This window comes from Monopterus albus, unplaced genomic scaffold (genome assembly GCF_001952655.1).
Source record: "Monopterus albus unplaced genomic scaffold, M_albus_1.0 scaffold355.1, whole genome shotgun sequence".
In the NCBI taxonomy this organism is placed as follows: Eukaryota; Metazoa; Chordata; class Actinopteri; order Synbranchiformes; family Synbranchidae; genus Monopterus; species Monopterus albus.
Window position 1 is genome coordinate 495868 of NW_018128235.1, and position 15151 is coordinate 511018.

The window sequence follows — 15151 nt, forward strand, 5'->3', positions numbered from 1 at the left end:
TAATCTAGCATAATCAGATACTACTAGGATTTATTTATGGTATTCAGCAGCCTGAGAGCAGAAGGGATAGACAGACTTGCAATAGTGCTGTGGCCTGCGTTTTAGCACTGGCCAGAGCATCACAGACAGAACCCGGTGAGAATGGCTAACAATTCTTTTTGCTTTCTGGACAACTCGTTCCTCCCAGAGCGAGCACAGGTCTCTCTGATTATCTTGGAACAGACCTTAATGATACTGTTCAGGCTGTTCCTGTCCTTCACAGACAACCCATTAAATCACCAGATAAAAGAAAATGTTAAGCCCTTCAACAAAGGATGGAGAGAAATTTCCTAAAATAGTGTTGCAGACATCAAAAATAAGCTTCTGTAATAAAGTTGCTCTGTTGCTCTCCCTTGACAATTAAATGTGTTGAGTTGGGAGTCCAACCTGGTTCCCAAGTACTTGTCAACTATTTGGACATCATCACCATGTATAGTGCTAGCTTGAGGTTTATACTTGTTTTTTTCTAAAATCAGTTATGAATTCCTTAGTTTCTGAATGGTTAAGATCAAGGACGTTATTAACAATGAGCCATATTAACAATGCTGTTTACGACGAATATAGCTTGTGCAAATTCTGAATTTTGCATCAACTGGTACTAAGAAATATGTTTCATTATACACAATAATTACAAATCAAGGATTTGTCTTGGTTTTACAACACACCCTGATTTTGTGATGTAGCAAGGTGGTGGAGCGCTTGTTGGTATATTTAAGTCTGGTGGCTTCACAGGGTCTGGATGAGCAGACTAGTAGGCTCAGGGTGTTGAGGGTCTTCTGCACACACGCCTGGGTTGTCATTGGGGTGTCTCTGTCTGAGGTGACGCCTATTTTGTCTGAATGTCTAAACTTCGTTTGTGGTGATGTGGTAGCTCCTTTTGGCCTTTGTTGGCTGGGTTACTGTTGCGGGTTTCCAGGAATCATCTCCCTGCAAGAAACGGATGGGTGTACCTGTCGGCGTTGACAAACTTCTCTCCTTTCACGTAGACAGGTGACTTGTGGTTGCAGGTGATTAGCTGTGGTGGGGAGGATGGAACATAGTCTGCGGCTCATGAGTGGTTGCGCTGGTGATTTTAGGTTATCTACCGGGGTGTTTCTATATTCTAGTAGGCTGAGGTATGGATCTTTGTCCTCAGCTCTTGCATTGTCCAGTAGCTTTTTTGCTGTTTGAACTGTCTTTTCAGCAAGTCCATTGCTCTGTGGATAGTGGGGACTAATGGTGTTATGCATGAATCCCCACATTTCCGTGAAATGTGCAAACTCACGGGAGCTGTAGCATGGTCCACTGTCACTGCCTTGCCACTGCTGATTTCAGTTTTGTTATGACAGATGTGGAAGTACAGCAGTGTAGGCTCTCTAGCTCAAAATATCTGCTGAAGTAGTCCACTATGACAATGTAGTCTTTTGAGTTCCAAGTGAACAGATCTGTTCTGATGACTTGCCATGAGCTTTTGGGTACAGGGTGAGACATTAAGGGTTCTCTGGGGTTCGACTTGCAGCGTTCTTGGCAGATGTTGCAGGCCGCTACAGCTGCTTCGATTTGTTGTCCCATGCCAGGCCAGAACAAAATGTCTCTCGCCCTGTTCTTACTCTTTTCTATTCCCATGTGGCTCGCATGTATGCGCTCTAACATGGCCTTTCTGAGTTTACTGGGGATGATGATCTTCTCCCCTTTAAACATGATTCTGTCAATCTCAGCGATTTCATCTCTGTAGTTCCAGTATTCTTGGATGCTGAGAGGGCATGATGACCTGGTCTCTGGCCAGCTGTCCAGGGACACTCATCTCAGAAGGGTGAGCTGTGTGTCTTGGCTTGTTGCATCCACGATTTCTGCCAGTCTCTTGTCACTTATAGGGACACTACTCATGACTGTGTGCACATGTGCTTCCATGCTCTCATTCAGGGATTGGTCATGGTGTGCAATTGATTTCCAGGACAGAGTATCAGCGACCGGAATGTCTTTTCCTGGCAGGTGGGTGATACTGATGTCATATCTTTGTAGCTGCAGTATCATTCTTTGTAGTCGTGGCGGAGCAGCTGTGAGAGTTTTTTTTAGTATTGACTCCAGCGGTTTGTGGTCTGACTCCAGAATGACCTTGCGACCATAGACATACTCATGGAAACGCCTGCAACCAAACAGTATGGCGCATAGCTCTTTCTCAATCTGTGCATAGTTCTATTCAGCGCTGTTGAGTGATTTTGATGCATAAGCAACTGGTTTGCCGTCTTGGAGCATGACTGCACCGAGGTCATTTTTTGAGGCATCCACCTGGAGCCGTAGCTCTTTCAGTGGGTCAAAATATGCCAATACTGCACCAGGTTGTTGAGCTATTAAGTCTTTCATTTGTTGAAATACTCTGTCATGGCTAGCATTACACACGAAGTCACTGTCCTCTTTTAGCAGCTGTCGCAGTGGCGTGCTGATCTCAGAGAGATGGGAAGCGAACTGGGCCAGGTAGGTGAACATACCTAATACTGTCTCTACTCACCCTGCCTCAGTTCACTCCACATAGACTGTGGCCCCGCATCTCTCGTTTTCTTGGAAGTCACGCGTTTGTACTATGAAATGATCTGTAGTGTGTGTTCTGGCCTGACGGGGGCAGCGCAAAACCAGCGGGAGCGGAAGAGAAACGGTAGAAGAAGGATACGTGGTTTCCGGCGCTGGCTATCGTATCGATACTGATTTTGTAGCTCTTCTAAAGTTGAACATTGAATTCATTTTTGAAATCCATTTCTGGAAATTAAATCCGCCGTAGTAGCCACGCCGCCCCCAGGTAAATCGGACATCTTTATGACGCATGTTGGGGTGGTTTTGTTTGGTTCTTGAACGAGGATGGGAAAGGTTAGTTAGCTGGTGTTAGCATGGTGCTAACGTTAGCATGAGAGGTTTGTGCTTCTGGACCTCTTGTAGACACAAACAGACTGAGACCAGTTTTAAGATGCGGTCCTGTACCCGCACTTTGTTTTATTGGTGTCATATGAACGAACGGTGTCGTTTATCCGTTATTACTAATCCAGAAACAGATTAATATGAGGACGCTGGTGAGTTGACAGGTTTTACAGGGACTATTTCTTCAGCAGAAAGTAGTTCCAGTGAAGACGGGAGACTGTGTGTGGACTGTTCAGGTGCAGTCACAACATTTTATCTATTAAAAGTTAAAAGCATGTCAATTTCACTGCGTTTTCCCCATCCACACAACGGCAGCCCGAGTCGAGGTCCAAGACCTGGTTCATTGAACCCGTTTCAGACAGTTTTTAAGTCTTTCCGTTGATCTAGTCCAGATTTTAAAAATCTAAATGTAGTGGTTTATGGTCCTGAGTGTTACAGTTACTAGGGTCCACTGGTTAATCAGGTCCAGGTTTGTACACGTGGTGGTTTCTAAGGTCCTCTCAGTCTTGTTGGAGAAGACGGTGAAATCATTATTTATCTGGTTTCGTAGATGAAATGAAGGTGCCAGGTCCTGTAAGTTCTGATATTCTGTTTACTTCCTGGGGTGGAGTGGACAGTTTCCATAGGAACAACTTTATGGAAATATATCAATGACAAAAACGTCTGGAGTACACAAAACACGTTTCCAAATTTAACCAGTAAATGTTTTGGCAATAATGATTGACTTTGTCAATCAACCAATCACTGCAGCTTTAACCTCTAGAGTCCTGAGCTTTGGAAACCCAAGCTGTGCGGTCCTCATATGAGGACGCAGGGACTCTAGAGGTTAATTATGTAACCAGGATTTATTGTCATATGCTGTTGAAATACACTTAAAGACAAAGTGATGTAATAATCAATAATCCTGTCATCCCAGCTGTGTGTCTATCAGACCTTTAAGCTTTAGGTGCTATGATGGTGAAACCGGGATTAACATGTATCAAACCGGATGAAGTGATTAAATGATGTTCACAGACAAGATGATGAACTGTCATTTGCTGGTGCCTGGGTGTTGCAGAGATGTCGTCCGGTCTCCTGGCACCTCCTGGGGGAGGAGACCAGCTCTGTGTCTTCTTGCTAAGAGCTGAAGGACAGCAGGAGGAGGAGGCGAGGAAAAAGGAGGTGGGCTGCCAGTGGGAGAGTCCAGAGGAGGACAGGAGGGAGGTGGGCTGCCAGAGTGACTCTGCTGAGAGGAGGGATGCTGCTGTGCAGGTGGACCTCAGCTGGACACATTCAGGTGAGTGCCGGTGCACCGCATGTTTCAGGCAGGCATGTCACTACACTACCCATGAGCCTTGGTAGCTGCTGCCGTGGAGATTCAGATAGTCACATGTTAGAAACGATCGATGTTACAGGTTTATGTTCTGTCCTCCAGTCCTGTCAGAACTTTAGGCTCCATGTTTGGATGGTTTCTTGCTGAAATGCACAGTGGGAGTTGTAGTTAACATCTGCCTTGAGAGGTTGGTCTCCACAAGCTCATATCTGTGACTTTTTATGAAAGAAAATTTCATTTTCTGATAGAGATTGCACCCTTTGCAATTTTTTTTGGCCGATTCAGGTTTTCTTTCTGAGAACCAAGTGAATGATTTAGAATTTGCTAACAAGATTGGCAAAAACCATAAAAACACATTTTCCAATACATTAGTGTTAAATGTTTGTGATAAAATGTTCCTGGTCAATACAAACTGAGGACCGGTTCAGATAACATCCCACCAAATGCAGTCAATTGCACCAGTGCCCTTTGATTTTCACGGTTGCACTGCAGAGCCCCAGTTAGAGAAGGGGTTTCACGTCAACCAGACACCCTCAGCCTATGGGGCTGTGCAGAAGTGTTACAGAGTGGAGCTTCTCCCCTGACAGAAGATGTTTGGCTGAGTACAGACACAGTGAGTGAACTGTAGTGACGGCTGACATGACCGTTTCTCTGCAGGGTCGTCCTCTGTGTTGCTGCAGTGTGTTGCAGTCCGGCCTGATGGACCAGACGGGGGTGCTCTGCTGCAGCACTGCACTTCCACACGGACAAGAACCAGAACCATCAAACCCGCCATTAGACTCTCCCCTAGCCTCATCCAGTCCAGGTCCAGGACCCCAAGGAGACCACCTCCTGAGAGCTCTGACACCACCAAACAAAACCCACCTCAGCGTCGCCGCCGCAGAGTGTCGCCTGATGCTGACCAACAGGAAGAGGAGGAGGTGGAGGAAGAGGTAGAAGAGGGAGACACGGGTGATCCTGCCTGGACTCCACCTGAAGGAGGTGAGGACAAAACCACAAACTAAAATTCCTGAAATATCAAATTTTCTTGAATTCAGGATCAACTCTTTCTCCCCCCACAGATGTCCATTCTCACCCGTCTCCCTCGGCTCTCGGGGACATCCAGCTGGACTCACAGTCCCAGCATGCACGTCTTCGTGTGATAAAGCTGGAGCCTGACAGCACCATGTGTGATGTTTGTGGTAAAGTGATGAAGAATAAGTCGAGTCTGGCACGACACTCCTTCATCCACACAGGGAAGAAGCCTTTCGCCTGCCACCTGTGCAACTTGCGCTTCAACCGCCGTGACAACCTGCAGCACCACCTGAACCAGCTACACCCCAATGGCATTGCCAAGCTGGAGAAGCAGCGCGAGGTGCAGGCCTGGTTGTGTGCGGTCTGCGGTAAAACCTTCAGCTGCAGGTCCAGGCTGAAGACGCATGAGGTCATCCACTCGGGGGTTAAACCTCACCGCTGTGACCTCTGCCCCAAAGCCTACATGAGGACAAATGACCTCGAGCACCACAAAAAGATTGTCCACGTCGAGGGCGCCACAGAGCCTCAGCGGCCGAACTCGCTACTGTGTGACTTCTGTGGTAAAGAGTTTAAGTGCAGGTCGCAGCTGTCCATCCACTATCAGACTCACACCGGCGAGCGGCCGCATCTCTGTGACATCTGTGGACGCAAGTTTGGCCGACAGCACCAGCTCAAACGCCACAAGGTTTTGGTCCATGCCAACCGAGTGAATGGCGAGGAGGCACTGTCGTCTGAGGTTGCATTCACCTGCAGTGTCTGCGGCAAGCGGCTAAAGTCTGAAGTGCTGCTTGCCGCTCACTCTCGCATCCACACCGCTGACAAGCCTCACTGCTGCAACATCTGTCTGCACAGCTTTCAGAGCGCCACCTGCTTGAAGCAGCACCACGTACGAGTTCACCTGAAGGTCAAAGTCAGTGATGCATCACATGGCGCCGGGCGAAGGAAGAGGACAGCAGTGACGAAGGTGTTCCCATGCCCCATCTGCAGCAAAGTTTTCAAATTCAAGTCCCTGCTGGCAAGTCACTCGATGATCCACAGCGAGATCCGACCATATGCCTGCGAGTTTTGCAGTCGCAGCTTCAGACGCCTGAGCCACCTGAAAAGGCACCGCGAGGTCGTCCACGCCAATGGAGCACGCCTTCCACAGAGCTTTGTCTGCCACATCTGCGGCAAAGACAAGAAGTGTCGCTCGCAGCTCGCCAGACACGTCATCATCCACACAGGGGAGCGGCCGTTCGCCTGTGACCTCTGCACTGCCCGCTTCAACCGCAGCGGGAACCTGCAGCAGCACAAGGTACGCATGCACGATGTGGGGAAACCCCCGCTCGAGGAACCCCCGCCCATCCTGTTTGATGATGACATGACGCCAGCACTGACTTACAAGCAGGAAGAGACAGTGGTGGCTGTCGATGCCACCGCGGAGAGGTTAGAGACCGAACTAGATATTGTTCAGCAGCTGGTCGCTACCTAACATGGTGCCTGAACTGTGGCATTCACAGTCCTGCTTCGTTTGAGAACCGTTCCTGCTGGGGTTCAGCATCAAACCCAGTCCGACAAGTTCTGGCTGATTCCCAGTGGCAGAGCGTCGGTCGCACCTGCAGACAGAGCGATGTTTGAACAGCGATGAACCCCCTGAGTCAGACCTGGTGTGGTTGTTGAATGCTGAAGAATAAATCTGTTCTGACACTTTAATAAAACAGACAATCACTAATTCATTTATCAACTGTGTTTGACTGAAAGGAGAATTAAATGTCCACATTGTGAAAGCTGTTTGTGTTTCAGTTCAGATTTACATCTTCTGGTCAAACCGAGTCAGCTGAGTTAACTGTAGCTGATCTGGAGCTTTCGGTCATGTCACATGGTCTTCCTCAGTAGCTGGACATGAGTGTCCTGCCTCCTGCTCTTCTCCCTTTCATCACAAACCTTGTGTGCTTTAACATACTTGGCCAATAAATGTGATTCTGAAACAAATCAAGATGGCTGATTGGTCAAATTTTAAATATCAGCAAACACTCCAAAGTCATAAAATTTTTTTATGCCGAATAATCACAACAAGACGCACAAGTCACACACATTGCTACAGATTGTGTGGTTGGTCAGCTGACTGTTCGACTGATTGAGCACATATTGATATGTCCCATGGGGGACGCTTCATTTTCTCAGCTGCAGCTCACTCCCACTTCACTAACAAGTTTAATCAAGAAACATCAATTAAGCTGACACACTGTCACACAGGAAACCGGTGGAAAAAAATGGACCAATCAGAAGTGAGAAGGGAAATAAAAGGAAATGGTCATGTAAGGAAGGAAGGAAAGATGGGGTAGGCACAGTATGTGAGGAGGGAAGGAAGAAATGAAGTATAAAAAGACACTGGAACAAAAGGGAGAAAAAGGAAGGACACAAAGAAAATGAGATAAAGGGAAAGGTTATAAAAAGCAGGAAAATGAAGGATGGAAGGGGTAAAGAAAAAGAAACAGGATGTAAGAGCAGAGAGGGAGGGAAGGTAAGGAGGGGACAAGGAAGGAAAGGAAAGACAGGAAGGGAAGGGATACAAAAGGAAGGATTTAAAAAGGAAAGGAGGGAAGTAAGGGAAGGAGAGGAAAGGAAATAAAGATGGAGGGAGAAAAGAAATCCTGGTGCAATAGTGGGTGTACTCTGTAGTACAAGTGCAGTATAAATACACAGTAATAATGGTGATGAACCTGCAGAAAATAGAAAGATTAGGAAAAAGCCTCTGTGACGATGCCGTCCACCTGCTCCTGAATGCACCACACAGTGATGATGATCATTTGGACCAGAAGTGATGTCATCCCTCTACCAGCAGTGTGATGTCACCAGGATGTCAGACCTCCATGCTGTCAGGTTTGGGCGTCCTGGAGATCCACAGGTTTGACTGGTCGGTGGTGGTCTTGGAGTGGGGGTCGCTGTGTGGAAATAGTAGGAGCTGGTGAGGAAAGAAGCTAGGAGGCAAGGAGGGAGTGAAGGATGTCAAGTAGTAAAGTAAGCTCATACTCAGCAACTGCTCCGTAATGAGTACATTTACTTTTGATACTTCAAGAACATTTTGCTGACAATACTTCTGTACTTAACATTTTCAGTAGAGAACTTTTAAACACAACAAAGTATTTTGTACAGTATTTTCAATTGGCCTTTACTTCCACCGGCGCTGAGGCTTTGTTTTACTGCCTGGGTGGTTTCTACTGTTTCTTGCTCATGCTCCACTAATATCAAATGGAAACGACTGTTCCTCAGCTCAGTTTGGTCAGATATTGTTGACCTGATAGGAGCAGCGCAACTGAATATGAACCGCCGCCTCAGTGACCAGCTTTTGCTGGACACACCCGACCTGGTGTCAGGGATCAACTCGGCAGCGAGCCAGCTGCTGTAGTAGTAAATGCGCTCTGTCAACAACACCCGTCAATCACTGAGGAAGTGATGCACACGGGGCTGCTGGGAGATGGAGTTTTACCTGCTACTGAGCATCTGAAAACAGCATGTCCCAGAAGCCACCAGGATGAGCAGCAGGAGGGGGATTGTGGGAATGATCACATACACTAGTAACATACCTGAAGAGAGACAGACAGTTAGATACTGGACCAGAACAGATGGTCAAAATAAAATCTAAAGAAATAGATGCAAGACAGTCAAAAATGTTTTAAAAACAACATCAGAGGGTCAAAAACTAAAACAGACTTCAGAGGGTTAAAAACAGCAGAACTACAGGTCGACGAGTCGGAAACCAAGACCTGCGTTGCGTGTTCAGCAGCGTTTGTGTTGAACTCCAGACATGGTCAGCTACTCGTACCTGAAGCTCCAGCCGTGGTGACCTGAGGGGGAACCTCCTCAACACCAGCAGACTGTGTGACCCCACCTGCCATCAACTCTGAGGACACACAACACACAACTGTCACACACAGTCTGGCCTGATGGGGGCGCCAGACAACAGGTCAGAGCATCACCAAACTCAGGAGGATTCATCTACTGGGAACCATTAACATCTGAGCTGTTATGATCTGGCCGCATCATAAAATGCCACATGGCACTGCTCGCACCTTTTTTTGCTCAGCGTAGCAGGTCGAATATATTTTAAGCATCATACTGTATGTTAGAAATTAAATCTAATTTCAGAGCAGAGTATCCCCACTATGAAACTTTAGATAATATTCTGTAACAATGTTCTCATGAGTGCACTGATCCTCTGTTTAGTCAAAGTAACACTAACACAACATAAGGTTTCTATAGACACAGCACCTGTTCCTCAGAAATGTCTTAAACACTGAAGCATTCACCTTTGAGAAGCTTAAACCAGAGAGTTTCACAGCTTTAAGAAAATACTCAGATCAATTAATGTTATCAAATAATTGTTTTTTTGTCAGTTTGCTCATCAATTAATCAACCACTGCAGCTCTGTGCCAGTATTTCTGTAACAGTACATTTCTTTGAGGATTTACATCAACATACTGAGACCCCAACGTTTGCTGCCAACGGATAAAACTAGCTCCGCCCATGTCTGGTGAAACGTTAGTCCTCGCTGCTCTGAGACCGGTGGCCTCCAGAAATCTGTAGTCATCTGCAGTGAACCTTCCTCCTCACCTGTGCCCCGCCCTCCAGGTGTGTCACTTTGTTCAGTCACAAGATGGCTCTCTGAAAGAAAAAGACAACAGAACAATAGAAATGACAGAATGAAAGAACAAACTGCTGGTGCTCATTTGCTCAGCAGAGTGTGGCTGATTGGCCGGCTGTACCTGGTTTGTATTTGCAGATGAAGTTGTGTTTCATGTTGCAGCGGTCGTCGTTCCACTGGTAGAGATAAGCCCCGCCCAGACCAGGGACAGCAGTTGGCTGATGGTACATGACGACGCAGGCCTCTCCTCCACAGGATGGCTCGTCAAAGTACCAGTTCCTGCACCATCATCATCATCAGTAACAAATCACCTGTTCTGTAAACCCTGCCCCCTTTGGTTACTGGTGTGGGTGACTCATCTGATTGAGACAAGGCCTCCGTTTCAATAAAGGGCTCCAACACATTGTTCTGTGCAGCGTGAGGAGCTGGTGGAGTAACCCGAGCAGAAACCAGTGACTCTCTGTGGAGCCGTTTGCTGGAAACCTGCCCCCCAGTGCAGCGGTGTGACTCACTGGGGGGGTCTAATAGCTGGTGGACAACAGTAGAGGTCTACAGAACAGAGGGATAAAACGGTGTGGACTCACACCACGGTGAGGACACCACATTCACTGGTGGTGCTGGTCTCTGGACAAAGTTGGTGGAGAGTAGCACAAACAGAGTCACCGGCTGCAGACATCATCTTATCTTACTTTATGTTGGTCTCACTTTAATTTGATAAGTTGACATTTTTTAATCAAATGATGCACAAAAAAATCTGACAGAGGACATGGAACGTGTGGGTCCACAGGGGCCCAACAACAAAGTAATGCCCTTGGGAACCAGAGCAGCTGAATATGGCCATGGATACACAACCACAAGAGAAACCCTGCAGACTGGTGCTAAATATGTATTGGACCATGTGATATAATGCTAACTCGGTGCCTGCTGATGCAAAGTGACAGACTGAAGGTGGGGTCTGAAGTCACCTGGTGCAGCATCACCACCACACTCACCTGAACAAGGCCGGGCTGCCATCGGTCCACTGGTACAGCTGCGGACAGGAAGTCAGGCTGTTGCTGAGTTCAGAATGAGTCTGGTCGACTCCGTCCGCCCGAGTCAGACCGATCCAGAAATCACCGTCTGCTATACCACCTCCTCCTGCATCACCCACCGCTCCTGAACGCAGCTTCTGGATGATGAGCAGGAAGAAGACAAAGATAAGAGGAAGAGGAGGAGGAGATGAAGAAGACCAGGAGTCTGCCTCACCTGCAGCAGCTTTTCAATGTCCCTCTGCTCAACTGGGCTCTCGATGCTTAGCAGAGACCCGTTGTCCATCTCGCAGGCCTGACGTGCCTCCCTGAACGCAACACGACTCGTCACATCATGGAAATATGCGATCTTATAGCAGTGATGCTCCGGGCCGCCCAAGCACACTGTCTGACCTGAGAGGAACAGAGAGACCGTCATGGTCCAGGTAGTCTCTGGCCTCATATCCTGACTTCCTTCCCTTTACCAGCGAGCTTTCTTAGTTTCTTGATTCTGGACTATGTCCTAAGCTACCTTCTTGTGTGACTCTTAACTCTTAAGTAAGGTTTCCTTTCCCCTTGTCTCTAACAAGTAGGCTTCCTTCTCACTTGATCCCTCAACCGGAGGCTGCTTTCTTGCATAATCTCGAACTAGGAAGGTTCATTATTGCATAAATCCTGCAGCTGGATGTGGACACAGCCTGGCTGACTTGATCCCTGACAAAGTCTGTTCCTTCATCCTTGATCCCTAGCTAGGGTAGGGAGCTTCCTCCTCATTTGTTTTCTAGGAATTTCCCACTTGCCTTCTTCCTCAACCATCTCTAAACCAGTGACTGGTGCCTGTGCAGAAAGAAAACTGCAGCTGAAAACACTGACAGTGTATCTGCAGTGATTAATGCTGCGTCTGTTTAAAAGAGCCACTTTAAGTGATTAGCTGGATTCTCTTCTGCACCGTCATCACTTTGCTGTTAAAGCCACCAAGGAGCTCCACATACATCTGTCCTCCTCCTCCTCCTCCTCTTAAACCCAGCTTAGCCGTCTCACCCATCACTGTCGGTGCTGCCGGCGTGTTCAGGGACAAAGACGGTCTCTAACTCAGCTCCTGTCCTGCTACTGAAAAACTGTTAAAACAAGTACGTCGAAATGTCGAAGAGATTTACATTTATATATAACACAATGGTCACAGCAGCATTTAAACCGAAACAGTAGGTCAAATTTAATTTCAGTTTAATAGAGTGACAGAGGGTTTCCAAGGAGCAAATATAAAACATTACATCTTCTTAAATAAACACCGCCTGTGGTTTTTCATTTTCTATTTGCTCATGACCATGAGCACATGGCACGGGTACAAAAACACCCTGACAGGAGACAGCAGGGACGAGTCGTTTCAACAGACTTTCAGAAAAGCGCCTCAAACCTTTAGCTGCTTGTAACAACAATATTATTAACACATAAAACGCTGGCCAGTACTTGCCTTTATTTAATATTTACAGCTATACACTCAGACTAAACGGTCGCCCGCTAGTTCGCGTTACAGGCACACACCGGTTTTCGGACGAACCGTCACCTGCTGTCGGTTTCTCCCGTTCAGGTTGAAATTCAGCGACGAAGTTTAAAGCTATAAATACCTTAAGTCAAGATTTTAAAAAATGATGTAGATGACCCAAACCAACCTGACACATTCTCATTTGTAACATTCTTTTAGGGTTCATCTAAAAGTCAGATTAAGAGAAAAAACAAACCACCCGAAGAAAGAAAAACAGGCCAAACCGGAGCCACTTGTTAGTGGGATAAATCCTACTTATTTACTTGAACTTCATTTTCTCAACTCACCGCTGAGGACGCGCGCTCCGTCAACCCCGGCACCGACCACGACGTGCGCTCCGTTCATGCCGGCGCCCACCAGGACGGCGACTACCCCGAGCATCCACACCGCCGCCGAGTGGGCTGTCATTATTTTGGGGTTGTGCAATATGAAATTTAAAATGAAAACACGTTCTGTAAAGATCTGCTCCGCTGAATTTTGGTTTTCAAAGTAAAAGCCCTGCTCCGGCTGTGGTTCTTTCCATGTTTCGCATGTGATGTGAAGCCTGAGGCGGAGGAAGCGTTTCTGACTGCGGACGCTGCCCACATCCACTGCTCGCCCCCGATCGATCGGCCCTGCGGAGCCCCAGCTGTAACCTCCGCTTTCATTACGCCCTGGGGGGCGCGCTCTCAGCCCCTGTAATTCACTTACACGACCGAGGCGCTGGTTGGTTCCCAGCAGAGCAGCTGGTCGATACATGAACCAGTCCTCCTGCCGGCCTGGTTCTTGTGATTCTTCACTGCCATGTGCTTTTACTTGGAGCTGATGTGTGCATCTGCTGCTGACTCGACACCACTGCAAAGTGACAGTGAAACCGTGTTAAAGCTACGAGAGCAGCCAGCAGACAACACTAACACACAAACAAAACCTGCACCAACAAGGCAGCAGGAGTCACCTGCGGGTGGGTCACACACCTTTACAGTTTGTTTGAAGATGTGAAACTCAGACTGGCTTCACACAGACGCACCACACTGGCGACAGCTGAGCTAGGTTAAACACAATTAGCGGACACTGATTCGTATTGTAACAAATTAAAACCTTTTTAAATACACTACATATACCAAGCACTGAATCGCATGAGCCGTATGAAGGGTGCCAAGTGATGCAAAGTGTTTCAGTAACACCACAATCTCTTCCAAATATGCAAATAGAGGAAAGCATGAGACACGGACAGACAATAGGACAAAGTGCCAGTCTCGCGATGTGCTCCAGAGACAGCCCGGGTCATTAAGCGCTGTTTGTTTGTTGGTGGAAATCTTTGCGATCATTTTCTGACAGCGCTGAAAACGTGTGCAGCAACGTGACTAAAGCAGTTTATGATCTGTCTGACGAGAACGGAAATCAATGGAAGCCTGAGCTGCTTTCATGCTACTCACTAGGCTGAATTGACCGGACACATGCCTGCATGTGGTCCCTGAACGCAGCACAGAAACGTTCAGAAGCTTTCCACCCCACCCATCGCCCCGTGTAGGTGTCCGCCTGGGACGTGTGGACATGTCCGCTCGTTTCTGGAGGTTTCTTCTGTCATCCTCTGAAGGCCTTAGACATGAAGGGAAGGACACAGGAGCAGGACTAAAGAGCTTTTCCAGAGACAATGTCAGGTCTTTACAAACTGTCTGCCGTGAAAAAGTTCAACGGACCAGAGAAAGGCCCGACGTCAGGTCTTTGCCCTTCACTGTGAAGATCCATGAATGCTCACATACAGTATATGCACATGCAGCCAGGTAGCGAGCGCCACCAGGTGAACGTGAGATCACTGTGCATCAGTTAGCCTGGCAGCTGGCACAGTCGCACGTACTATATATAAGGAGGTCCAAACTAAAGGTGCAGATGTTGGCTGACAGTTTGACACTATGTCAGTGGCTCTTTGTGTTGGATCAGGCCATAAAACTATCTGCTAACAGAACCTGGAGACCGGATCATCATCAGCAGGGTAGCCGTTAGCACTCAGAGAGCCAAATGTGGCGCTCCAACAGTGCCAGGTGTCTCATATGAACTAATGTTAGTCAGTGCGAAGCTCCAGGATCCGGTTTACATCCACATACTGAGACCCCGACACGTCATGATGTTCAGCTATTATTGTGTGGATGCCGTAAAGCATTTTATTATTCTGGGATCTTCCACCCTTTTTTTGGCACTTTATAAGTCCAGTATACTTTCAGCTATATAGGCCATTGAGGTATCGACGTGTTCAACTTTTCAAGGACATCCCAGCTTCTACTCAACTTTTTTATAACATTTATACTTTTTAATCTATTCAGCTTTATTTTTTGCAATACAAGTCAATGGGAGCTCAAAGTGCTGAGTCAAGGAGTGCCATCTGGTGGTTCAAAATGCAGTGCAATTGGGACATGCCACTATATAACTCCTCTCTCTGCCCCCCCCCACCACACACACACACACAACATGCTCACACCATTCTTACTTTATTGCATCTCATCCTTCAGATAATTCAACAAAGAACTTCAGCCATTTCTTCTCATCTTTCAGCTGTTTCAGCAATCGATTTCAGGCATTTTCAGGATGATCTTTCAGCTTATTAGCATCCACACACATTTACGACAGGAAATGCATTTCTCTAGTTATTATTATTGATGTCTTATTGCTGTTTATTGTTTATTTCATTGCTGCTCATTTTTTTATTGTTTTGTTTTTACCATATTGAAATTGGCATTATTATAGTG

The 15151-nt window shown here is 47.1% G+C and overlaps 2 protein-coding genes across 7 annotated transcripts; one reads left to right on the forward strand and one right to left on the reverse strand.

Annotated features, from left to right (window-relative positions):
- Positions 1 to 2471: 2471 nt before the first annotated feature.
- LOC109974971 (zinc finger protein 2 homolog) lies at positions 2472 to 7302 on the forward strand. Its single transcript, XM_020625453.1, has 4 exons — positions 2472 to 2493; positions 3986 to 4204; positions 4898 to 5221; positions 5302 to 7302. The coding sequence occupies exons 2-4, from the start codon at positions 3988 to 3990 to the stop codon at positions 6723 to 6725; spliced, it is 1965 nt and encodes a 654-aa protein (XP_020481109.1). The 5' UTR covers positions 2472 to 2493; positions 3986 to 3987; the 3' UTR covers positions 6726 to 7302.
- Positions 4214 to 14467, reverse strand: chodl (chondrolectin). Of its 6 annotated transcripts, none has more exons than XR_002277062.1 (9): positions 12716 to 13097; positions 11124 to 11299; positions 10871 to 11046; positions 10000 to 10157; positions 9848 to 9898; positions 9060 to 9137; positions 8724 to 8820; positions 7957 to 8178; positions 4214 to 4383 (listed from the first exon to the last, which is right to left on the reverse strand). XR_002277062.1 is itself a non-coding variant. In XM_020625472.1 (9 exons), the coding sequence occupies exons 2-9, from the start codon at positions 13872 to 13874 to the stop codon at positions 8097 to 8099; spliced, it is 849 nt and encodes a 282-aa protein (XP_020481128.1). In that variant the 5' UTR covers positions 13875 to 14006; positions 14108 to 14467; the 3' UTR covers positions 7810 to 8096. The 6 variants fall into 6 exon arrangements, 5 of the variants coding, with proteins under 5 accessions (XP_020481128.1, XP_020481127.1, XP_020481124.1 ...); XM_020625472.1 differs by lacking the exons at positions 4214 to 4383; positions 12716 to 13097 and adding exons at positions 13844 to 14006; positions 14108 to 14467 and having other exon boundaries at positions 7810 to 8178; XM_020625471.1 differs by lacking the exons at positions 4214 to 4383; positions 12716 to 13097 and adding an exon at positions 13844 to 14467 and having other exon boundaries at positions 7810 to 8178.
- Positions 14468 to 15151: the final 684 nt, after the last annotated feature.

Bases quoted from the DNA above. Each gene is read 5' to 3' on its own strand.
- chodl (XM_020625468.1), bottom strand. From the start codon at position 12,836: ATGACAGCCCACTCGGCGGCGGTGTGGATGCTCGGGGTAGTCGCCGTC. The intron at 10,158-10,870 runs GTGAGTGTGGTG...ATGATGGTGCAG, and splicing joins GGCAGCCCGGCCTTGTTCAG to GAACTGGTACTTTGACGAGC. The intron at 9,899-9,999 runs GTACAGCCGGCC...TTTTTCTTTCAG, and splicing joins CATCTGCAAATACAAACCAG to AGAGCCATCTTGTGACTGAA.
- LOC109974971 (XM_020625453.1), top strand. From the start codon at position 3,988: ATGTCGTCCGGTCTCCTGGCACCTCCTGGGGGAGGAGACCAGCTCTGT. The intron at 4,205-4,897 runs GTGAGTGCCGGT...GTTTCTCTGCAG, and splicing joins CCTCAGCTGGACACATTCAG to GGTCGTCCTCTGTGTTGCTG. The intron at 5,222-5,301 runs GTGAGGACAAAA...CTCCCCCCACAG, and splicing joins CTGGACTCCACCTGAAGGAG to ATGTCCATTCTCACCCGTCT.